The sequence below is a fragment of the Sitophilus oryzae genome, unplaced genomic scaffold (genome assembly GCF_002938485.1).
Source record: "Sitophilus oryzae breed Bouriz unplaced genomic scaffold, Soryzae_2.0 scaffold_1801_pilon_pilon, whole genome shotgun sequence".
NCBI lineage: Eukaryota > Metazoa > Arthropoda > Insecta > Coleoptera > Curculionidae > Sitophilus > Sitophilus oryzae.
In genome coordinates, this window is record NW_022146504.1 from 2,069,360 (window position 1) to 2,084,042 (window position 14,683).

The window sequence follows — 14,683 nt, forward strand, 5'->3', positions numbered from 1 at the left end:
AAAGAGAACTTTTCAAATGCTTCTAGCTGCACTGGCAAACCACTTGCGAGTACTTTTAAAATAATGGACAACCGTCTTATTAGTTCCTCATCGACACCAGTGATAGACGATGCCAATGCAGGGTCTGAAAAGAACCTCCTTGCTGTGTTGCTATAGTTTGTAGTGCCTGTCCCCTGCTGTGGAATATCAGTAGACCTGTTTCTTTTCTAAACCTCTCCTGAACATGTCTATTCTTGTTTTCTACAATTGTTTTATTGTCTTTGGTAACCCTCCACGTCTTAACACCTCAATTTTGTAGGACAGATGTAAAATAAATTCCAAACAACGAATCCAAGCATGTAAACTACTAAGTCCAAACTGGCAACCAGATGAATCAATTTTCGCATTTCTGTGGTTATCAATTTTATTCATGTCGCTGGGTTTGGCGTGGCAAATATAACACGTTTGGGTGAATTGTTTTGTTAAAATACTGCAAATTTTTCCATCCACCATTGTAAGCATCATAATGTGTTCTACAGATATTTCGTACTCAGCTACACGAACTTGGGTCATTTTCAAGTTGCGTATATGAGTTGTAATAGTCCCAACTACTTGTTGTACAAGCTCAGAAGATTCTTTTTGAAAAATTATTTTTATAGGCCTACAATATCTTGTAGAACCTGGACAAGGATTGTACTAAACTACTCGTTCATTGATAATTTTTATCATCAAAGGCACAAAACAAACAACAAATACGGACGAGTCATCAAATACCCTGGAATCATCATCAAATTTTTGTCTGTAATTGCTTTGGCTAGAGGCACCATCACAACCCCATTTAAAAAAAACATTTCAGTTGGGGCGTGGAAGACGTAAAATCTTTTTTAATGTTATCAATGTCACTGTTTAAAAGACGAGTAACTGTATGATCTAAAATAGATTGTAGATCTACCGTTGCTTCTGTGTTTGAATATTCTATATTGTCTGGATAGCATCTTCTCTTTGCTTCTATTATTTTATCATAACAGGGATATATATCAGCATTACGTCTTTTCGCTTCGTTTCGTATTAAAATATATTGATGGCGAGTCAATTTTGCATCCACAAAAAATGCCAGAGCTTCTTCGGGAGACATTTTAATGGGTTTAGATTGTTGTGGAGTGTCAAGGGATTTCTTGATTTCAGAGGCTTTTTCTGGATCATCATATATTTTTGTAACGATCTCAGCAGCACTTTTTTTACCGACAGAATGCAATCTTAGTTTTGAAGCAAATAAAAGCTCTTCTGCAGTTGATTTGAGAAGGGGTTTTATAATTCGTTTCTTTGTCTTCTCACTAGCTTCCACAAATGTTTTTGTAGGGCGACCCCTATAGGTGCCTTTGGAGGAGCATGGCATTCTATCCTGCACCGCATGCGTCACAATTTCGTTAAAACTGACAACATCGTCCAACCAACTAGCATATTTCGCATAAAAGTTAATCTTGGAATAACTGCATTTTCTCCACGTGTTAAGAAAATGAACGCAGAGAGCAATTATGGTATTCATTACACTGCATCTAACATTCTCCTGGCAGTCATTCAAATGAAAATGTTCGATGACATATGAAAGCACTTCATCTGTACAACGATTCTGGTGCCAAATTTCAAAAAGCGCTCTTCTTTTCGGTAACTCCATGATACTAAAACAAAAAACCGCTGCCAATGAAATAATTACTTCCACATCAGTATGAAAACAGTGCTAATTTTTTGCCAAAATATAAAATAAATCTTAAAATTGAAATCTATACCCTCAAAAACCCATAAAATGACATACAACTCGACTTTTTGAAAAATCAACCCCCCATTTCACCCCCTTCCCCCCTTTTCTCAAAATCAATCCGAAGCAATGCCCTGTTAATGTCACTCTGTATACCAAATTTCAAGTCGATAACTCAACTCCTTCCAAAAAAATGCAATTTTTTTACCAATCAACTCTCCATTTCACCCCCTTCCCCTTAACGGATTTTTCTCAAAAGCAATCCAAAGCAATGTCTTGTGAATGACACTCTGTATACCAAATTTCAAGTCGATAGCTCAATTAAGCAAAAAAAAATTTGATTTTTTTTTGCCGATATTATACTTCCCCATCCCAGAGATGTGGACGCAAAAATTTACGTATCGTTACGGATATCCTATATGGTCTCAAAGCGTAATGTTTTTTTAAATAATAAATTATGTTTTCAGGTGGAGACTAGTGGAGAAAATTTTAAAACCTCAAGTGATTTTTAAAATGATTGCAAAATTTGTTTCAATAAAAAGGCGTCTATTTAATTTAAAGCAATTTACTAACAATCGGATATAATAATATTTTCTTAAAACACTTACTTATAGGTATAATATCCACAGAAAAGAAAATCAAATTGTAACCAAACACTATAAATTTTCGCACTCTTTTTGCAGCTAAGATATCTAAGACAAAATAAATTCGTATTTATTTGTCCATGTTTTGACTCTTATCAATACTATACGTGAAATTTTTGGGCAACAAAGAATGCATGTTTATTTTAAGTGGATATTAAAGAAACGATGCATGATATTTACACAAGATAAGCTGACCATTGCTTTAGCATTTCTGTCCAGCTAGATTTTACAAATCTATCACTGTGCGACGCCTCAGTGAATTCATGGTAGACTTTAGAAAAAAGTTACTTTTAAAGAGATAGTTTCGAGGGGTGTCTCACTACTGGAATTACATGTACATCTTCTTGGCAGTCGCTGGCAGTCATTGGCAGTCTTATGACAGTCACCTATAATAATTACATGGCAGTCATAGGCAGTCTTCTTGGCTGTGATTGGCAATCGCTAGGTAGAAAGATGATATTTTGGCAGTACATGTACATTTTTTACCCAAGTGAGACACCCCTCGGATAGTTTAAACTCAAAATATTATTATATCAACAATTTGATAGTCTCTGCAGCGTTTTTTATCTTTTGCATGCTTTTCTAAAAATGCGTTTATTCAAAAGAGAAAACGCTGCTAAGACTATCAAAATGTTGATTTAATAACTCTTTGACGTTTATACTATTACATCAAAAGCATCTTTTTTCCAAAGGCTACCATGACTTCACTGAGGCGTCGTTTCTTATTCACTGTCATCGATATCTTAATTACTAGATATTAATACATCTGGTATTATCGTATTCTGGTATATTGTCGATTTTAGAATAAACTAATCGTTTCTATCTTATTTTTTTATTAGAATGGTCATAATCAAGAGGGCTAATGTAACCATGTTAAAAAAATAAGGTAATTAAGGTTCTATTTTTTCGTATTTATTATAATTTTGCTAATATCTTCGGTTTGAAAGTTTTTCAAGATGCGGTGTTCGCTGACTTGTTAAGCTTTTGTTACTCTTTACCATCAGCTAAAATTACATATACTATCGTATTTAATTTTTTTGAAAAAACGCGCAATGTTTGTTAAATTGTAAGAAAGCGCCCCCTAGCGTCTACATTCAAAAGCTTATTATTATTGTTTATACGCTATACTATAGAGTAAGAAACGCTCTTTTAAACGAACCCCCGTTTGTTAGATTCCATTCATCCAGAGTTATTAATATTTAATTTAATTTATTAATAAAAACAGATCTAACCTTCCCCCCCCCCCCACTTTATTTTAGCAGATAGGGGAAAATGGTTCTAACAAAAAATATGCAAAATTTACTGAAGATTATGAATCTGTTATTTATAGTATCCGTTATCTAGGCAAAATTGTGTAAAAACTCCTTTTTCTTATTTTTAATAGAAGTTGCGCCCTCTAGCGGCCGCTATACAAACTTGAAAATAATTTTCAGCAATTTCTCATGCTCCCTTTAGTTATAAATATTTTTTCCGCAAGCTCTACGACTAAAGCATACCGCGCACTTATGCGCAGCGCGGCGCGGCGAAGCGCGGCGAAAAACCGTGCAACGGATTAAATTTGTGTTATATAATGCACGTCCGCTGACTCAAGCGAAGCAACCGCTTGCACCGCGCGCCGAAGCGCCGTTCGTTGCAGACCTGGAATCCAAAGCGAGGAAATTCTCTTCGGCGCGCTTCGCGTGCCCTAGTGCGCGGTGGTCTGCGGAAACTATCTCTGTTTTCGGTCATTTTCGAAATCTATTTCGGGTGTCTTCGGATGAAGGATTCTACGATTAATGTATTACTAATTGGCATTTAGGTTACGTTTAATCAAGAGCCGTTTTGTTTCGTTTGAGTTTGTTTAGTACTTGTAATTTAATTATTGTTTTATCATGGATGATGAAACGTTCATTTTAATTATACAAAGTTATAAAGAGATATATGATATTGGAGATCCCAATTATCATAATCAATTGAGAAGGGACAATATTTGGGAAGAAATTGAAGAAAAATGCGGAATAAAAGGTATGAAATTTTAATTATTTCCCAAGTTTATGGAGTGGGTAGCGGTACATAAACGTAGTACGAATTTGTTGTACAGGGTGAGTGAAGGATAGACTAAAGTTCTTTGTTCATTATCTCATTTATTTTAACAATTACAACAAAAGACTACAAAGAACAAATTTTAGAGAAGTTTAAGAGATGCCCAATTTAATATTTCTTTTAAATGTAGAGAGCACATATTTTACGCAGAGATTCTGAGTAAAATTCTATAATTTTTTGTATATAGTTTTATATACCTAAAACTATTAGTTATCTATCTATACTAATATATAAAATCCTTAAGTGACTGACATACTGATTAATCACGATCCTGCTCAAACCACTCAACGTAAGAAGCTCAATTTTGGCATACAGGTTGATTCTAGGGTGTAGAGGTTCGATAAGAAGGGATTTTTCGAAATGCCAGTTCCAAGAGGGTGAAACCACCCCTCAAATATTACAATATTTTTTATTTAAAAAACGGTCAAGTTTCCGAAAAAACGCTTACACACGTATATTTTATTTTGTTGTTTTACATATTTTAAGATTTTTTATAAATGTATACAGGGTGTTTCATAAAATATGACCATAGAGTAATCACGATTCTGCTTAAACTGCTTGACGTTTAAAGCTGATTTTTGGCAAACGGATTGACTGTGGGGTGTAGAGGTTCGATAAGGAGGGGTTTCTCGAATCTCAAATTCCAAGAGTGTGAAAACGCCCCTCAAATATTACAATATTTGTTATTTAAAAAACGGTTAGTCTTTCGGGAAAACGCTTGGACAAGCATAATTTATTTGTTTTTTTTTTACATATTATGAATTTTTTTAAAAAATCATACAGGGTGTTCCAAAAAGTTGGGTAATTTCTTAACCACGATTCTGCTTAAACTGCTTGACGTAAAAAGCTTATTTTTGGCAAACCGATTTTTCGAAAGTCAAATTCCAACGAAATTTAATCTACAACTTATGCTGCCATATTATCAAGTTATATTATGATTTATATGAAAATTAAAAATATTTCCAAAATTCTCTTTGAAAAACAGGGGTTGAAATACACTACCCCTAAAATAAATTGCACTTATTTAAAACTCAAACAACCCTGTATAATTAGTCATCGTTATAATCTTATTATATATCTAGTTTTTTCTGCCTCTTCTAACCATTTCGACTTGCCAAGGTAATGAACCAGTCTCAGAAACAAAGTAATTCTTAAATTTTTCCCTGACATCTACTGCATAAAGAGATGGATTTCCACCAATTCCGGGGATATCTATTAGACCTTGAGGTATTGTTCTATCATCTTCTTGTTCTTCTTCTGAGATCCCACCACTTACATCACAATCTCTCAAAAAATTGTGAAGACAACATGTTGCAAGAACCACTTTATCCAAATGTTCAGGTGAAATTTGAAGCTTTCTTTGGTACAAACGAAACTTTTTTACTAAAATGCCAAACGCGTTTTCGGAAACCCTTCTTGCTCTACTTAGTCTATAATTGAATATTTTTTTGTCTTCTTGTCCTGAAGTTTGTGAGCCAGGAAATGGACGCATTAAATGTTCATGGAGAGGAAAAGCTTCATCTGCGACAATTACATGAGGCATTAATATATTTGTTCCTGGTAGATTTCTTTTTTCAGGAAAATCTAGCTCATCTTTAAAAAATTTCCTTCCAAATTCTGAAGAAGAAAATACTCCACCATCACTATTACGTCCATAAGATCCAACATCAATTGCCAAAAACCTATAATTAGCATCGACCAAGGCCAGAAGTATAATACTAAAACTTTTTTTGTAGTTAAAATAACGTGAACCGCTATTTGGAGGTTTATCTGTAATTACGTGTTTTCCGTCAAGGGCACCCACGCAATTTGGAAAATTCCATTTCCGTTGGAACTCTTCTGCTACATTTTTCCATTTTTCTTTGTTGGGTACTGGCAAAAATTTGGGGGATAGTACGCGCCATATTTCTTCACACACTTGATAAACTATCTCTCTAACAGTAGTTTCACCAAGTCGATAGCTCATTGCTATTGTTCCAAAGGTGTCTCCAGTTGCCAAAAATCTGTAAAAAACATAAAGTTATTTACTCGTTACTTAAAATTATCTTCTACATTTTTGTCTAAATACTCGTATAAGGTGAATAATAATGTTACCTTATGGTAAATTATCTTTTCAGCCGAAGAATGCCGAAAAAGATGGCGCAATTTGAGGGAGTGCTACAGAAAAGCACAGAAGTCCAGACAAACAAAAAGTGGACAAGCCGCTACAAAATCAAAGCCTTGGCGACTAGAACAGCAAATGAGTTTTATGAAACCATTTTTAGCAGAAAGGCCCCAACAATCAAATTATTCAACACAAGACATAATCAACACAGAACCTGAATCAGATGGTATAGTTGATACAGTTGTATCGGTTCCTTCACCGGCGTCACCATCATCCGCACCCAGCCCTTTATCTTCTATTTCACAAAGCAGTAAAAAAAGAAAGTATAGTTCTGTAAAAGAGACACCAACTTCAGTAGCACTTCAGGAATATGTCAATTATAAAAAATCAAAAATTCATACTCCCAAGGACCACTTAACAAAATATTTTCAATCAGTTGAGGAATCTGTCAGGACTTTTCCACCTATATTGCAGATTCAGGTTAAATCTAAAATATCAGAGATAATTCATGAAGCAGAATTAAAAAATATCACCTCGCCTACCACCTCAACATATACTCAAGTCGATGAATCCCCTCCTTCAGCATATCAACAGACTCTGTCTTCCCAAAGTACAAATATACATACACTGCCACCATATAAACCACATGTTTCTCAGCAGCAGTCATCTCAGTATAATTTAAATTATTCATCAGGCACGTATGGCATTCCAACACGACAGCATCAGCAGTCACTCGAGTGTCTTCCTATGCATACAACTCCAGCCCATTCTGAGGAGAATTTGCAATATTCACCTCAAAATTATAACAGCTTTTCTCTCAATGAACCACCTCGAAGTTATAACAGCTTTTCGCCCGATGAACCCGGACAAAAGTAATTTTTATTTATGTATTGCTATTTGTACATCACATATAAAATAAAGTATTTTCTACCAATGTACAGACTACTTAATTTAGAATAATGAAAAAATCTATCCATTTAAAAGCATGCATTACATAAAATAATATAAATTATTCTCTATTAATTTTATTTAGACAATATTAAAAACTTGCCTGAGACAAACTGAAAGTCTTTCGATAACGTCAATTGAGCAGCGAAATCTAGAATTTTGACGCTCTATACTTGGTCTTAACAAAGAAAGAAGTTCACTAAATTTTTCGTGGGTCATTCTATAATACTTGAAAAATTTTCTTTCGTCTTCCAGAAGATCTGAGTGAAGGTGATGGAATTCTCCGTACGTATTTCTTTTATATTTATATTATGAATCCAAGATTTTCTTTTTTGTTCTCACGCATTTCTTCTTCCTCAGCTATTGTACATAAAGTAAGAAAATCTCCCTCTGAACTGCTGCTAGAACTTGAGCACATAATGAAATTTTAACACACCTTTATCAAACCGTCATAGAGATAACACTAAAATTAAAACGGTCAGCTCAAAACAACTTTAAATACCAACCGCGTACGCAAAACCGTGCATAAGTTAGCGGACCCATCAAAAATTCGCCGCGCTGCGCCGCGCCGCGCTTCGCATAAGTGCGCGATATGCTTAATACTTTCCGAGATACAGTCGAGAGCTATTCTTAGTGGAACACCCTGTACAAGCGTATGCAGTGGGTTTAGAAATATATTATTAGTTTTTTAAAGTAAATATTTAAATATATGTGACTGTATACTTAGAGGTTGAGAGACGTTCTGTGATGTTCAGTTCTTGGATTATGGATTCATTGGTTCGTCTGCCAGTCAAGGAAATTCTGAGCAGTCGTCGCGTCGCTAGCAGTATATCCCAGCTGCGTCAATTTTTTTTCATTTCTGACTGTCTCATCTTTCAAGAGTCGGTGCCATACATTAATATAGGAGTAATAAATATTTTTAAGTTTTGATTTCAGGACAGTTCTTGAATTTTTAATAATTTTATTAGGTTATTTATTTATTAAGGCTAAAAACTCGGCTAAATATATATATTTTTTATTTATTTATTAATATCTCTGAAACTATCGAAATATATTTACTCATATTTTAGGATTATGTAAAAAGATCCGAAAGGAAGCCAAAAATGCAATAATATACAGGGTGTTTCCCTTTAAAAAATCATTCCAATCCACTCACCCTTTTTTGAGCAACCCTGTAGAAGTTAAAACATTTTTCTGAAATATATCCTAGTACATACTTTAGGTTTGCACTTAAACAAAACTTCTAAGTTTTTTTATTCTAGGAGCTACAGAGATGACCGACGCACTATCGCCGGACCCAATATAAATTATTTATAGTTTATAGTAAATATTTTTTGGTTATAGTCAAAACTTGAAATTGGGGTCAAGTACCCTCGAGGGGTAGACAACCTGCATCGCGTGCGGTTTGGGCCGAAAATTTAACTGGCCGCCTCTTCCACCCATATAACTCCATATTATCATTAGCTTTCCTGGTAACACACTCTAATTCTGGGCCTTTGAACTTTCCCAACGTCGACTATTGTTATTTGATGGAGATCCGTGACCCGAAAACATTTCCAAAATTGTATAAACACCGTGTAGAATGATCATTTACAAACGGACTGTTGTGTACCTATACGTTATATATCAGACACATGTTTTAACAATTGTCGTAATAACATACAATCGGTGTCGTTGCGTTTGAAAAATGTATATACGCGAGTTTGATCTCTTCGAGGGAAACGTGACTGGAAAAAACGTATGTGAAATATTATTACGAATGTCAGGACGGTTTCGTGAAATTATCCGCTGCCAAATTAAGGGATCTTTGTTCTGCTCCGCTTAAATTATATGTTATATCGGAAAAAAGTCAGTAAAACTAAAACTTATTTTTTTTAAAACTGAGCTCAAAGATATTAAATGGCCGATAGGGAAAAATAAATGACTATAATCCTGGAAAATTATATAAAAACGATTGTCTTACTTAAATCCAATTGAAACGGTCCAGGTATACTTGGACCAAGTACAGTACGTCTGTCCGTTCTGTAGCTACGGGGTACCCGTGAGAGGGGAAACGATATTCTCTCGATGTTTTTCGTAAAAAATTAGACGACGCGTCCCATCAATAAAAATTCGACAAATTGTAAGCAGCCAATAAAATGAGTGGGCGGAGCGATTTGCGGTGACGTACTCGTCAAGTCGACGTATAAAATATATTGCTGCTTATTTAAATGTTTTTTGTCCGCATTCCTTTCATAGACACAGATCCAGCAGACGTACTGTACCTACCTACACAGGATGCCGCCATAATTCATGTATATGATGTGCGCATCTCACTTGTATGCGGCTTCTGTTATATCAAAAAACAAGCAACAGCCATCTTATCCGATAGTCAAGCAGCTTTAAAACCGATCAACTCAGTAACCATCAATTCGAATTTGGTCCGAGAATGCCTAGAGAAGCTGAACAAATTATACAGGGTGTTTCAGAAAACATGTGCCATCTCTCGTGGCGAGATTCCTCACGTAAAAATAAGATTTATTTTTCATATCAACATAGGTCCGATTCTGCTTTGTTTCGTAGCTACAGGGTGTTCCAAGCTACAGGGTTTGTTCCAAGTACTTTTGGTGTTTCGAATGAAATTTTGATGGTGAAAGTTACTATAAATGCGACATATTTTAAATCTAACAAAGTGTCAACATATTCACCAGGGACGTGCATATGGGTTATCACTAGAATATTTTTCTAAAAAAAAGCATGTGACTACCACTAACTTTTTTTTCTCTTGTTACCGAAATATTGTAGGTAAGCTGTTTAATGCCGATTAAAAGTTGTCTCTTGATATTGTTGCGGACCCGTGCCGTGTGAACTCAGCCTTAGGCCTGGCCACTCGCCTATGACTCATACGCCCAGCAATGCCGACGTTCTAAGAACGAATAAGAATTTACTAGACAAATCTGGATTGTCTGTTTCTCTCCTATATAAGCAGACGCCGGGGCCTAAGAGGGACAGAGATAAATAACCGATCGACGCGTAGAGTTACAATCGCCGCGCTAATTCAAAATAAATTTCTGTTAGATAAATAATTAGATAAATTGTAAATAAGTTATAAATAGTTCTTTAAGTCTTTTAATCGTTATTGTTTTTGTTAATTAGTGTTAAATAAATTGTGTTTAAATAAATTGTGACTTTCTATCCATACGGAGCCGACGAAAAACGTAACAATATTTTTAATGGAAACCCTAATTTTTTAATATTATCATTAGCTTGCTGAAAGTGAATACTAGTGCAGAAAAATTTCTACGAATAATTGACTTGGAAGTTAATTTAGAAGAGAAAATCAGTGATAAAATTATGGAAAATTCCCAGGATTTAATCAATACATTAGAAGATAAGATCATCGAAAATTCTAAAGATATACAGGCCAGCTTTAATAATAAAATAATAATTTTGAAAGAAAGTTTTAACAATAAAATAACAGAGATTGAGGAAGATGTAAATAGAAAAATCGAAATTTTGAAAGAACAAATAGCAAAGGCAAATTCACGAAAATGTCAAGAAACATCGGAGAGACCGAAACTAGTCGAAAATAGGTATGCCTCAAAATCAGTTATGTAACCTCCACAGTTTGACGGAAAAACCGCTTGGGCCAATTATTTTTGCCAATTTGAAGCCGCTGCGAGAGCGAACGGCTGGACAATCGCTGAAAAGGCTACCGCTTTGACTGTCGCACTGCGAGGCGATGCGACTGACATCCTGCAGACACTGTACCATCGGAACAGGGAGATTATCAGCAATTGGTACGACATTTAGAAATGAGGTAAGGCCAAGCTCATTTGGAACATGTCTACCATTCCCAGCTCAAAAATCGTGTTCAGCAGCCTAATGAGACTCTAAGAGAATATCAAGCTGAAATAGTCCGCCTTGCTTGCCTTGCGTACCCTGCTATGCCCGAAAATGTTATGGAGCGCTTAACAGTACAGGCTTTTATTGATGGTTTACGTGACAACGAGACAAGGCAAACACTTCTTTTAGCTCATCCAACGCATTTGGGAGATGCCCTAGCACGTGCCCTGGAATTTGAGGCCGCGAAAGAATGCTCTAGGTCTCTAGGATTTGTACGGGCTGTTGAGGAGAGTTCCGACGATTCCAAAGTGGAAAGGATTGTGCGGAAAGTACTTTATTAGTATATGAGCAAGAAGGGGGGACCGATTCGCTGTTGGAATTGCGGACAGATGGGAAATCGTTGCAAAGAAGAGAAAGAAGTGAAAGTCTTAAGGACGACTGTGGTTGGTGATAGTTAACAAACCGAAGATCTTGCAAATGACCAAATCAGTGATCCAGAGTTGGGCTTGGTGATTAACTGGAAAAACGCGGACCAGAGACCAACGTGGGAGGAAGTTTGCAGATATTCGCCGAAGGTGAAGTCGTACTGGTACCAGTGGAATTCATTGGTAATAGATAACGGATTACTTCGCCGTGTGATTGGGAGACCAGAGGGACAAGAAGAGAGAAGGCAGATCGTCATTCCAAAGAAGAGGGTCCCGGAAGTCTTGGCGGAAGTTCACAATGGAACCAGCGGTGGACATCTTGGTGTTAGCAAGACCCTTGGCAAGCTGCGTGAACGGTTCTATTGGGTGAACTGCACAGAAGACGTGAGGGCCTGGTGCAAGAAATGCGACGTTTGCGCTGCTATCAATGGACCACAAAAGCGTGGTAAAGCTCCAATGCGCCAGTACAATGTAGGCAGTCCTTTCGAACGAATAGCGATCGACGTGGCTGGTCCTTTCCCGGAGACGAACGATGGCAACAAATACATTGTGGTAGTAATGGATTACTTCAGCAAATGGATCGAGGCCTACGCGTTACCAAATCAAGAAGCGTCCACCATTGCTGATGCTCTTGTTAAGGAATGGATCTGCAGGTTTGGTGTTCCCATGGAGCTGCATTCAGATCAGGGAAGAAACTTTGAGTCCAATCTGTTCCAAGGTGTCTGTGAGGTCCTTAACATCCGCAAGACCAGGACGACTGCTCTGCATCCACAATCCGATGGGATGGTTGAACGCATAAACAGAACCATCAACCGTTATTTGGCCAAAGTAGTCTCTGACCACCAAAGAGACTGGGACAAATTTCTTCACCTGTTCCTGTTGGCCTATGTTCATCCGTCCAAGAATCTACAGGGCAAACTCCAGCCAGCATCGTTATGGGACGGGAAGTGCGCCTACCTTGTGATTTGAAGTTTGGTTGCCGACCGGGAGAAGATGTCGCTGGAGAAGATTATGTCCACACACTACGTCAAAGGATGGACGACATCCATCAGCGAGTCCCTAAATATTCAAAGTGCTAGTGACCGAATGAAGGAGCACTACGACATTCAAGCTGAGCATGGGGGATACCAACCAGGGAATTTGGTGTGACTATACAACCCGCAGAGACGTCGTGGGTTATCTCCGAAGCTACAATCCTCGTGGGAAGGGCCATACGAAGTCATGGGTAGGATTAATGACGTCGTATACCGTATCAGAAAATTGCCAAAAGGAAAACCGAGGGTAGTCCATTTCAACCGTTTGAGCCCCTACCAAGGCGAAATAGAAGATCGTGCTGGGACCGTGAGAACCTGCAGCTTTGATCCCCCCTGATTCGGAGATGTCCTTTGACGATTTCATGGCCCGATACAACAGCAGTGAGAAGGCTCGCTATGGTGTAACCAAAGAAGAACAACGAGACCTCTTTTCCGTGCCTCCTGATTATTCGCTCGCTCACTGTGTGGCCCGAGATTTGCGGATGTCCAGAGGAATCGCTGCGACGTTCAATGAGAAGTTTGGGCGTGTCGGAGAACTACGCCGACAGGATCCAGAGGTTGGAAGCGTCTTGAGGCTAACCGATAATGCACATGGTCAAGCAAGACACATCTTCTACCTGGTCACCAAGGAATTGTCCCCGAGTAAGCCGACATATCTCAATCTATGGAAGACCCTTATTGAACTGAGACAAGCCCTGCTAATCTGGATTGTCTGTTTCTTTCCTATATAAGCAAACGCCGGGGCCTAAGAGGGACAAAGATAAATAAACAATCGACGCGTAGAGTTACAATCGCCGCGCTAATTCAAAATAAATTTCTGTTAGATAAATTGTAAATAAGTTATAAATAGTTCCTTAAGTCTTTTAATCGTTATTGTTTTTGTTAATTAGTGTTAAATAAATTGTGTTTAAATAAATTGTGACTTTCTATCCACACGGAACCGACGAAAAAAACGTAACAATATTTTGTCGATTTCGGCCTCTTTGGTGAGATAAACGCAATTTTATTAATTTGCGTTGCCCCAAGTCAACTATCAACCGGGCAACGGTCCAGCTACGTCGAAACACCGGTTCCCTTTAGAACACCGAAATTACGCGACGTAAGGCGATACTAGTGGATGGACGGGTGACCGGTTCGAAACTCTGTATCTTGCTGTTGTCCAAAAAAAAAGGCAATAGTGTAAAATCTATTGACACACACTGTTCATTCACGCAGGCGGCGGCGCCGCCGCCGGTTCGAGACCAGATGAGATCGGATATCTCGTGAGTAAGAGTCGATTTAGACACTTGCCAAGTCGGTAGGCCATTGACGGTGATATGGCCGAAGACCGCGGTTCGGATTTCGCGTAAACAAAGTAGGCCCCGTCCAGATTAGCCCTGGCAGCAAAAAGGAGACGTTAACTGAAATCTTTACTTTACTTTTACTTTTAAAAAAATTTAATATCATTAACATAAGAAAGTTTTAAATAAGTAAGTATTCCTCGATTCCTTATCAAAATATATGAAAAAAGGTTCCTGTAAAGATGGGTATGAAAATGCATAGTTTCAGAGTTACAGGATGTTAAAACTTTTTAAAATTAGGTTATTATAATTATATTAAATACCATTATTTCTTTATTTGAAATTGTTGTAGGTTGAATTAATAACTAATAGTAATAATATTTAATAATAAATTAGGTACAATGTATATAATTTATTAAATTTATTTTTACTTTAATTTTATTAATTGTGAGTAATAAAATTGCGTTTATTGCATCAAGGAGGCCGTATTCCACAAAATATCAAGAGCTAACTTTTAATTGGCATTAAACAAAAAAGTCAGTGGCGTACAAGTTTTTTTTTTCTGAAAGATATTCCAGTGATAACCCATATGCACGTCCCTGATGA

At 37.0% G+C, this 14,683-nt stretch overlaps 2 protein-coding genes across 2 annotated transcripts; one reads left to right on the forward strand and one right to left on the reverse strand.

The window, feature by feature from the left end:
* The first annotated feature begins 3,873 nt into the window (after positions 1–3,873).
* On the forward strand, positions 3,874–7,541 carry LOC115882985. The gene is made up of 2 exons (XM_030901256.1): positions 3,874–4,383; positions 6,579–7,541. The coding sequence occupies exons 1-2, from the start codon at positions 4,251–4,253 to the stop codon at positions 7,439–7,441; spliced, it is 996 nt and encodes a 331-aa protein (XP_030757116.1). The 5' UTR covers positions 3,874–4,250; the 3' UTR covers positions 7,442–7,541.
* LOC115882984 (protein ANTAGONIST OF LIKE HETEROCHROMATIN PROTEIN 1-like) lies at positions 5,313–8,106 on the reverse strand. Its single transcript, XM_030901255.1, has 2 exons — positions 7,617–8,106; positions 5,313–6,464 (listed from the first exon to the last, which is right to left on the reverse strand). Exons 1-2 carry the CDS (start codon positions 7,730–7,732, stop codon positions 5,540–5,542), a joined length of 1,041 nt encoding a protein of 346 aa, XP_030757115.1. The 5' UTR covers positions 7,733–8,106; the 3' UTR covers positions 5,313–5,539.
* Between the last annotated feature and the right edge of the window lie 6,577 nt (positions 8,107–14,683).